We start from the raw sequence: 10135 nt of genomic DNA, 5'->3' as shown, positions 1-10135 counted from the left end.
TAGGTAAAATACAAAAATCTATTACTATAAACAATGAAAAAGCTTTAGATCGCAAATATTGTCGAGTAACAAGCTGCGCGCACGCACACAGGCGCGCCCGCCGCCATTTTGATTTACCGTACGCTGTGTATTTACGAACAAAGCCGTCAGATGCGAGCAAGCCGCGGCTGCGCATGTTCCTACCGGGCTTTACGTTATTTTCGAACAATGTTTTACCGCTAAAATGACAAATTCCGCAATGTTTTCGACGTAACAACAGTTCAAAAACAAAATGAAGTGTCAGTTCTTACATTTAGTTCCGTGAGTGTTGATTTATTGAGTGGTTTAACGACAGCAGAAGTAAAACAAATGTGTGTGATCCATGTGTGAATGTTGTGCTACAAAATGTGGTCGAGAAACTTTATACCGGATTATGGGATTAGACTGCTGGCCACAGCTGTGCTGCTGTCGACGGTAGCAGCCAGGATCCAAGGAGTCGAAGGTGAGTGATAGTTAAGACTAGTGGCAGCGCCAAGCTTATGAAAGCGCGGCTGGGCAGGTAACGCTGACGCGGGAAAAAGCACCTTGTGTCAGCGAGCTTGCGTGTATCGGTGTCATATCGCAACCGGTCGGTTTATACCAAGTTCTACCTTGGTTCTCACAGTACGAACTTGTGAAACGAGTCGTTTTAAAAACTGGAGTGAAGTCAACGCATCGCATTTTTAATGTTTTTTAATTGTACCGCGTTTGTTGACGTTGGACTCGAATGTGCAACCTGAGACCGTTGTTTTACGGCTATGACATCGACTCACCTTTCCCCCAAGTAGATTAGCGTATAATCGTTATGCGTTTCTAGGAATTGGAGCATTTGCATGTATATAACTACTGTTACTATGTTAGGTTTTGATAATTAGTGTATCATTTCACCTGGCTATTCTTCATCGCTTTAGCATTAAAACATTCTCAATGGGTATTAAACTTCAAACAATTTTCATAGTTTTATCATTTAAAACATTGTAACTTATGAATGTAGATTTGATTTGCAGACTATTCACATTGAAAGAAAACACAACATTGCGTTAACCATGATTTGTAACGCTTTAAAACTGTCATCTGCTTGCTTTAGATTAATACCAATAACTGCTTAAATAGATATTGCTAATCCTCTTCAAATTGCTAACAATACTACCACATAATTAATAAATTCCATATCAATTAGCTTATAAAGACAAAAGAAACGTAGATTGCATTAGAATAGAATATATTTATTTTCAAAATTTGATACAAGGTATCACTTATTGACGTCACATCACTTCAACTGTAAGTAATTATATTTACTACCTACTACATTGTCTCCACGGGTTATTTTTGCAAGGAAACTGAACATCATCAGCAAATCAAGAAATTTCGCTTATAAAAAAATTGTTTGTTATCTGAAAATACCGGACTTTGTAGATAAAACCTCTCAAATTCTATCCGAAACATCCACGAAGCCAGTCGGCGTGAAGCTTGTTGAATACCAATTGTCCATAGAAGAATTAGTATTCGAAGCTTATCCACACGATTTCTGTGCTGGAACCTTTGAATTTTAATCATAGACGGTTATATCTGCGTTAAGATATTCCATCCTAAAGCCAAGTGATTGAGAGAAAGTTATGCGTTATTGTTGGAAATTCAGAAATTTGTATGCTTTTTGACTTAGATACCCTTTTCTATATAAAATAGTTTATATGTGTCCAGTACCAGGTCTAAATCTAAAGTTTATCTTACCAAAAAGCAATACGACGCGATAATCTCAGTTCAACGATGAATTTATTTTAACTGATGTTTGATTTAAGTAGTTTTTGTTTTGTGCTTTTTCCTGTAACTACACCAAGATTTAACAATGGCCGAATAAAATTTAAGCCCTTGATAATAGTAAAGTGAAACTTAATGCGCACAGATAAAAAATTGTTTGGCTTCGTAAGTAATTTTTTTTTAAGAAAAGGGTTTTGCTTTGTTTTTTGTTCGTTTCTACAAAATTTCAATGTAATGTATAAAAAAGATTATTTTTTTTTACCATTGGATATAAATCTAATTTTGTGGATAAAAATCTTTTGGTACAGCATGTCAATAGTTATTTTAAGACCTTGTTACTTTAACATCCGTTTTAACGCCTGAGTTTATTAATTACCTTCTTTTTAAAAATCTTAAAATAACAATCTATGAGACTGACTTCAAAATCACTTAAGCGATCCGTGACAATCACACAACGATTTCATTAAGCTATCGAATTGCTTATTTCTCGATGTTTGAACAACATCGTCGTCCCAATTTTATGAACAGGCCCAATTAATGGTCAATTGCCTCAGCAATTGTCCAGCATGAGGTCACTATACTTGTCATGAATAAATCTCAACTAAAACTCGGCAATTTCTCACTTGATTCTGTGGTCATGTGCTTACCGTATCATAAATTGTGTTTTCTCCTCTTATGGTCCTTATTTGGAAGGTAAAAGTGGCAATATTTGCATGAGCTGGCTCCTGATATGCCTTGTTTTCAACCAATCGAGTTGCAACTGGGAATTGTTCTCGGTAACGCCATAATAGTGTTTGAGAATCGTTGAATGTTTTTATGGTTTCGTAATGAATTTGTTTTTAACATGTTGACAGGGGGATATTTTTGTTATTTACATTATTATATACATAAGGCATGGTTAACGTAAAGGGAGTCGTGATATGTGTATGTTCTTTTAAGTAAAGACATAAAATTATAAAAGAACTGTTCATATAACTACCATATTTTAATACTGCTTCTAACAAAATAACAAATTTAAAAGGGTTTTTGCAATCATTAATACATACATAAATATAGTCACGTCTATATCCCTTGCGGGGCAGACACAGTCTTGAAAAACTGAAAGGCCACGTTCAGCTGTTTGGTTTAATGATAGAATTGAGATTAAATATCATTAATGTCTAGTTATAGATACATTACCATTTTTGGCTAAAGTATCCGGACCACACGCAACCGAGTTTGTCTATGGCTATCGGTCTAAAGCGTTCTCTACAATTTGCCGGCCATATAGCCTTTTTTGGCAGTAAGACGTCCATGAAACACTTTTGAACAGACTATTTCCAATAGTGATTTACTAGAAGCAATAACATTCCTCAAAATGTTATATTGTACCTCCGTTACTATAAGAGTTTTCTTAAATAAATGGTTTACTACTTACTCGATAGTTTGAGGAACATAAAAGACAAAGTTTAATTACAGACTTTTCACAAAATAATTTTTTAACTGTTCTCGGGCAATAAAATAATTTGAAAACAAAGGTAGGTAAGAAGCGAAAAATTATCATAATTGGATTAGTCGTAAAGCCTTACCACAATCGCTCTTCATACCGATTAAATCGTATAAATGCAATTACCATTGCTTCCTTTCAAATCTGCGATTAAATTGTAAACTTTTACAGGTTTCATAAAAATCTTATGTTCTTAACTATGCCGGCTTAACAAAGCAAAGGATGCTTTCTGTTTTTTTTTTAATTTTCAACACAGCAAAACCATTTAAAAACATGCGCTTCGCATGTAAGTAATTGATTGCAACTGTGACGTATTATATAACCTAAGCTTAATCTTAACAAATTAATTTCTACTAACCTCCTAATTATTCTTAGTGTAACAAAAGCAAAGGGCATTTCCACTAATGATACAATAAATATAATAATGTTCATAGCGAAAGATTGACTTGACAAACACTACGGCATGTTACAATCATTGCGCGCGGCTGTTACGCGAAGCAAATGTTTGTAGAATTGTCATGTGCCATGCATGTTTACTGTCTATCCTTACTTCGAAACGAAGACCATTTAAAATGACAGCGCTTACAATGTCATTGCCTTTCTTAACTTCAGTTGCATAAAGCACAGGTTCGGTAGTTGCAACAACAACACACATATGATCACGTCTTTATCCCTTACGGGGTAGACAGAGCCAACAGTGTTGAAAAGACTGATAGGCCACGTTCAGCTGTTTGGCATAATGATAGAATTGAGATTCAAATAGTGACGGGTTGCTAGCCCATTGCCTAAAAGAAGAATCCCAAGTTTATAAGCCTATCCCTTAGTCGCCTTTTACGACATCCATGGGAACGAGATGGAGTGGTCCTATTCTTTTTTTGTATTGGTGCCGGGAACCACACAGCACTGCCGGGAACCACACGGCACTAGTAGTTGCAACAACCGTTATAAATTTTTCTAGGCTCCTAACCGCAGTTTCGTATTGCAAGTAAAACCAAAATAAGATCTTCGTTTAGACGATGCCGCGGCTCAGCTCGGGGACAAAAATAATAGAGTTGTCGCCACTAAGCATGCGGGTGTATTATGTAAAATAATTGTTTTTGAGGCTTTTTACATCACCGCGGGCTGAGACAAACGCGCACTTTTTATTACGCATTCGCTACAGTATTGTATGGGAAATGTTAGTTTCTCATGCGAAAGTTGTCTATTGTTTTGTTTTCGTACACGAATGCGCATTAACAAGTGTGCCTAATGAAGATTTACTGCGAATTTTGTTTGCTTAATACGTTATTAGTAATTTTACATGGCCATCTTTGTAACGTATATTTAACGAAATCAGTTGTCAAATTGTGTGGAGGGAGAAAGGGGAGGCCTTTGCCTATCTGTGGGACACATGGGATGTCGTGTCTCCCCTGTGCCCCTCTTCACGGCCCGGGAGCCCTATAAAAGTACCCGCGCGCGCCCCAGGCCTTTGGTTTTTGGCCTTTGGACTACTACAGCGCTCACTAAGTAGCTTGCTTTCCTCTGGTGGCTACTCGTGTCTAGCTAAACCCACGCCCTCTTAATATTGTTAAACTAGTCCACTAATAAAGGTTGAAGGTATTTCATGGATCTGTAAATTATTTCTCATCTGTCTTACCTGCCGTTTGACCTTAACGCCACACACAAAATAGGCTAAATAAAAATGTCAATTTATTTGAAAGAGGAGATAACCTTTTATCAAATCAATTCACAACTATAAATGTAACGAGCCAATCAGTGAAAAGAGTGTAGTTAAAAGTTTTTTCATAGAATCTCAATACCTAATATATCATAACTTATCTTTCTAAAACAACCCTTCTAGCTCTTGTGAAAACTTTCTGCCAATAAATAACTCCGATTACACCCGTTCCATATTCAGCTTATCTAAAACTTGAAGTTGAGACTCGTAAATCTAACGTGTAACCAGTCTCTCATCCGTGGGGTCCGTGTTTGAACAAGGGCAGGCCTGTACAAACAACGGAATAACCAAGGATCTCCTGGCTGAATATTTGACACTACATAAGATGGCTGGGGTGCTGCATTGTCGAGGTTTATATCTCCTGAACGTATGATATTTGCATTGAGAATGCTTGTCTTAATGTTGTTTTCATCTAACTGTTGATGTTTCTAGAACTGTATGCATATTTGCAATCTAAGTTCCATCTATAGAGTGGTAAATGGAAGATTAACATGATTACCTACATCCATACGTGTAATAATACCTTTTTCGGGATCAAGATATGGACAAATGTATTTACAGTTGCCACGATTCCTATTTACTTCTTTTGCTTTATCGACATGTTTTAAATGTTTCTATGCAAGTTTATCGATTTCTTGGAGAAAAAGAAACTAAATTAATTCTTACTTCTCTTCAAACTTCGAATGTTCAAAACGACACATTTCATCGATTCACACAACTGTTGCTAGATGCACTTTCAAAGTTAAAATTTTGAACCGAAACCGGTCACATTTTTGGCCCCAATGCGTTTTAAGCCCTATTGCTTCGTATTAGGGATTTGTGTTTAGTTATGACTGTACACGAACTTGAGAGTAATGTTTACACAGTATCGTATGAATATGCGCAAGTGGTTATCGGTCCGTCCGTTCATTCGTTTGCTTTAATAATAAGCCAGTCACCGCGCCGGTGTCACGAACACCAAACAGAGCCTCAGGCAAGCGTGTTGGGGATACAAAAATGAAGAATGGATAAATACACGGCATCTGGATTGCATCCGAAGCTATTTCGAGTGCAAAATGGTTTTGAAGATACCAATTTATTTTATGATGATTGCATTGAATACGGTATGGTAATCTTTCAAAGATGTTAGTTGCGTCGGTGACTGCATCAAAATACAGCGAAAATTGTAGATTTAAGATATTTATTTGATAATTGATTTATAAATAATACAGATATTAAACGCGCACGCATGTTCCCTTTATTTTATCTCGTACGTTTCGAATCATGTTACAATGATCCGTGGTCACTTGTAATATTCATAAACAGTTTAAATGCAACGCTAAAAATTAAAATCAAAGAGTGATTACTATAACTTACTGTATGTAGATCTTGGATAAAATCACTGAATAATAACATATTACTAATTCCCACGGCAACAAAAGCCGCTAGTTAAATTATAATATCACTAGCCACACTTAAATAACTACAAGAAAAATAATATTTACTGAGGTTTGAGAAGTAAAACCAATACCATATTGAAATTTGATGATACTTATTTGAATAGAAATAGGTCAGTACTATGGTCTATCTTTTAAGCTGAACAGTTTGTGGGTAACATATCAAATGTCTGGAAAGTCTCCCACACCATAATGATTTCATCTCCATATCTTATATTAAACCTTATAGCTAGCACTTAAAGTCCATATTGCTCTTTTTGACTTAGTAAAATTTTAATAAGTATTCTGTCTACAAAATTTTCATCACAGTACTTACCTCTGCTATCTATTGTGAATCTTAACTTGATATCAAAACGATGGTCTATTATTCCTTTAATTAGCCATACGTGTGATGAATGCGCATTGGAATTATTTATTATTCTCATATGACCTTCTTTCGGCGCGCCTTTGTTTTCTACGAGCTTTTTAATTGAAGTTTTAAAACGGGTGTAAGTCATTAATTTATCTATTGACTATCTTTAAAGAATTTTACAAATCCCATTTGAACATTTCTGAAATAGAATTAATTACGAACACGACGCTTTTTTTAGCGTGACCGAAGCGCTTACCTTTCTATTACATTTACTTTACCTACTATTATTATTATTATTTAAATGGCAATGGCATGTTATTACATTTACATAACTTTACCTTAATAAAATAAACGATTTTAATAATTGTAATTGTGATAGATCTCTTCAAATGACAGACTTAAGTAACGATTCGGCAAGATGCTGTAAATAGTACTTAAAACAAAACCTGTGTAGCTAATAAATTATAGCTGTGCCGTGTGGTTCCCGGCACCAATACAAAAAAGAATTGGACCACACCATGGATGTCGTAAAAGGCGACTAAGGGATAGGCTTACAAACTTGGGATTATTTTTTAAGGCGATGGGCTAGCAACCTGTCACTATTTAAATCTCAATTCTATCATTAAGCCAAATAGCTGAACGTGGCCTATCAGTCTTTTCAAGACTATTCTCTCTCTGTCTAGCCCACAAGGGATATAGACGTGACCATATGTATGTATGTATGTAACAAACCTGTCCAGTGAACACCGATCCCCCCTTATTGCAAAAGCGGAAGGACTACGGCCTTCCCAAACCGTGAAAGCCACTTAGCTCTTTGTCGATTTATGACGATCAGCGTCTATGATCTGTCTAGTCTGGAAAGTGGTCGGCTATTCATCGCACTTCATGTCATATCCAACTTTAAATTCCCATATCAAATTTAAACTTTACAACTACTGCATTAAGATCCGCTTTACCATTTTCTACTTCTTCATTGTCTGCCTGATTAATATCTAGATTTTAGTTCACTTCATTATCGCCGGTCTCATGTTAGAATTAAATATTAAATTCAGTTAATCAATAGGTAAGTTACAGTTCTGACCTTTGGTCTGGTTTCTATTTGAGTTTTGATATCTATCTTAGAAAAAAGGTCGAGTACTGCACGTTTCTTGAGCTCAAAATGTCGGAATATTTTGCGTAGATGACATTTTTAACTCTTTTAAACTAACCCCTAATCAAGTAAATGTGTATCAATAATGGAAAATTTAGAATAATTAAATAAGGTGTGGGTGTTACCATTACTTTCTCAACATTTTCATTAACATTATCCAAATCATCCACATATTTCTTTTACACATTAGCCTCTAAAAGCTTAAGTTGATAAAAGTCTAAACAAAGCAATCCTCTCCGAATGTCGATTTCATGCTAATTGACACAAAATTGGTTTTAACACACGTGTGCAGGCGATATCCGTGGAAAGTGCTCGGATGACCTTAGATAAACCAGTCTATGGGTGTTATGGGTTGGGCCCGAAGCGTCGGTACCAGTGACCGCCTATCGGAAAACTATAGTTGTGTAGTTTAATACTAGTTTCTCTTATAATGATCTAGCTAACTGTATTGCCCGTTTTATCGTGAGACCTAGACTAAATGAGATCAAATTATAAATCAGAGGGTTCTGTCTCTCATGTACGATTTAATTTCTTTATTGGCATCCATCTCAATCTCTCAAAATACCTCAAAGTTCGAAGCTTATTGAGCTGAATTTGTGATTTCACAATTACAAACGCCTTGCATATTTAACGAAAATATATTATATAGGTTCTTATATTTATTCAAATCCTGCAAAAATGATATTCGCTACATTCTTTCCCTTTTTGCGATATTTGATACATTATGCGCGTGGGCAATTACATGTTCATAACAGGTTTTAGATATCTAGTGTCAGTATTTATAACATACAATACTTTTCATTATGTAAGTACCTTAATAATAAGAGTTGCAAAATTAATGCGGAACGCGAAAGGCATCAAAAGAAATTAAGATTTGATCGTTGATAATTCTTTTGTTCGGAATCATTGGCATTTGAAGATGAAGATGATAATTCAACAAAAATCAATAATAATTGGCAGGATACTTCAGATATCCAAACAATTACAGATCTTCAGGATATAAAGGTATTTTTCGACGATGTGGTATTTTATCCTCGGTTGACTTCCGATTTGGAATGTACGATCTTATCAATTATAAGGAAAATATTAATTACAACACAAGAAACAACACTTTCTTCTCGTTGGATAGCCATTGATGAACTGATAGATGATGTCTGTCCTTAATTAATCAATTCTATTAAATTTAATCTACAGTAAAGCTCAGTGTGTTTGCGATAGAATTACAAGAAGATAATGATCAGTTATCTATTGTGCATGATGGATTATTATACGATGCTCATTGTTCTATGCTGGCCGTCGAAAACTGGAGATATAGTATAACGGTTCTCAAAGCCAGAAGCGAATGTAATCAAGAATAGATTATGAAACTAGCCTCCGGGTCAAATTTTAAAGGAATTACTTGATGATCTACCTACATTTTCGGAGATGTAAAAGTATTTAAAGGCAAGTAAGTATTAGTAGACAAGTCTCAGAAAGAAAAAGATGAAGAATATGCGAATAGTAAGTGTATTTCAAATGTCCATTTAAACTTCGAAGGGCCTTAGGCAAGAAACCGTAAGCTGTATCCTGACCAATAAATACTTCAAAGTAACCTTTGTTAATTGGGAATAACTATTCATGAGAATAGAGCAGAGCAATCAAGCTGTCCGTCTGTTGGTGCATAAATAATTTGCATGTCATAAGTGCAATGAGACTGTCCAGACACCTATAATTGGATTATTAAAAGTTTACTAGTGCGTAATGTTTGATACCTAGATTTTCGACAGACAGAAATGCTAATTTAGATATTAAAAATGTGATTGACTTTTTGAATAAGAAATACTTATGTAGCTTTGGTTTCTCTTATAAATCATTTATCTAAAGCATTGATCAAAGATTTATCGAAAAAAAAGACAAGGACAAACCTGTTATTAATTGCCGTTATTTTTTACTGACTAGTAATCTAAACAATATCGAAAATAGGTACTTAAGAGAAATATAGCTGTGTTCAAACGTAAGTGTCGTGTGAGTTTTAAAGCGACAATTCTAATCCGTTTTCGTAACTGGCTTACGTTTCCACAATAATGGGAGTTATGCGCGAGCGCAGCGACAGACTTCCACAAGTATGGCGCGATGTGAGAACTAAACCTATTGTCTTTATTGCGGTAATCTGATAAATAGGTAATGAGATTAAATTTGTGGTCCTAAACAACTTCTGCTTTATTACAGTCGAAGACAT

At 35.3% G+C, this 10135-nt stretch overlaps 1 protein-coding gene across 1 annotated transcript in view; it reads left to right on the top strand.

Annotated features, from left to right (window-relative positions):
* The first annotated feature begins 157 nt into the window (after positions 1-157).
* Positions 158-10135, top strand: part of LOC106130950 (neurogenic locus Notch protein) — a 126829-nt gene continuing 116851 nt past the window's right edge. Inside the window, exon 1 of the mRNA XM_060954060.1 lies at positions 158-481. Coding sequence (XP_060810043.1) covers positions 370-481 — 112 coding nt within the window. The 5' untranslated portion in view covers positions 158-369. The remainder of the gene's footprint in view (positions 482-10135) is intronic.

The sequence above is a fragment of the Amyelois transitella genome, chromosome 4 (genome assembly GCF_032362555.1).
Source record: "Amyelois transitella isolate CPQ chromosome 4, ilAmyTran1.1, whole genome shotgun sequence".
Lineage (NCBI taxonomy): Eukaryota > Metazoa > Arthropoda > Insecta > Lepidoptera > Pyralidae > Amyelois > Amyelois transitella.
The sequence above is the reverse complement of the archived record's forward strand: the minus strand, read 5'-3'. Positions and strand labels throughout refer to the sequence as shown.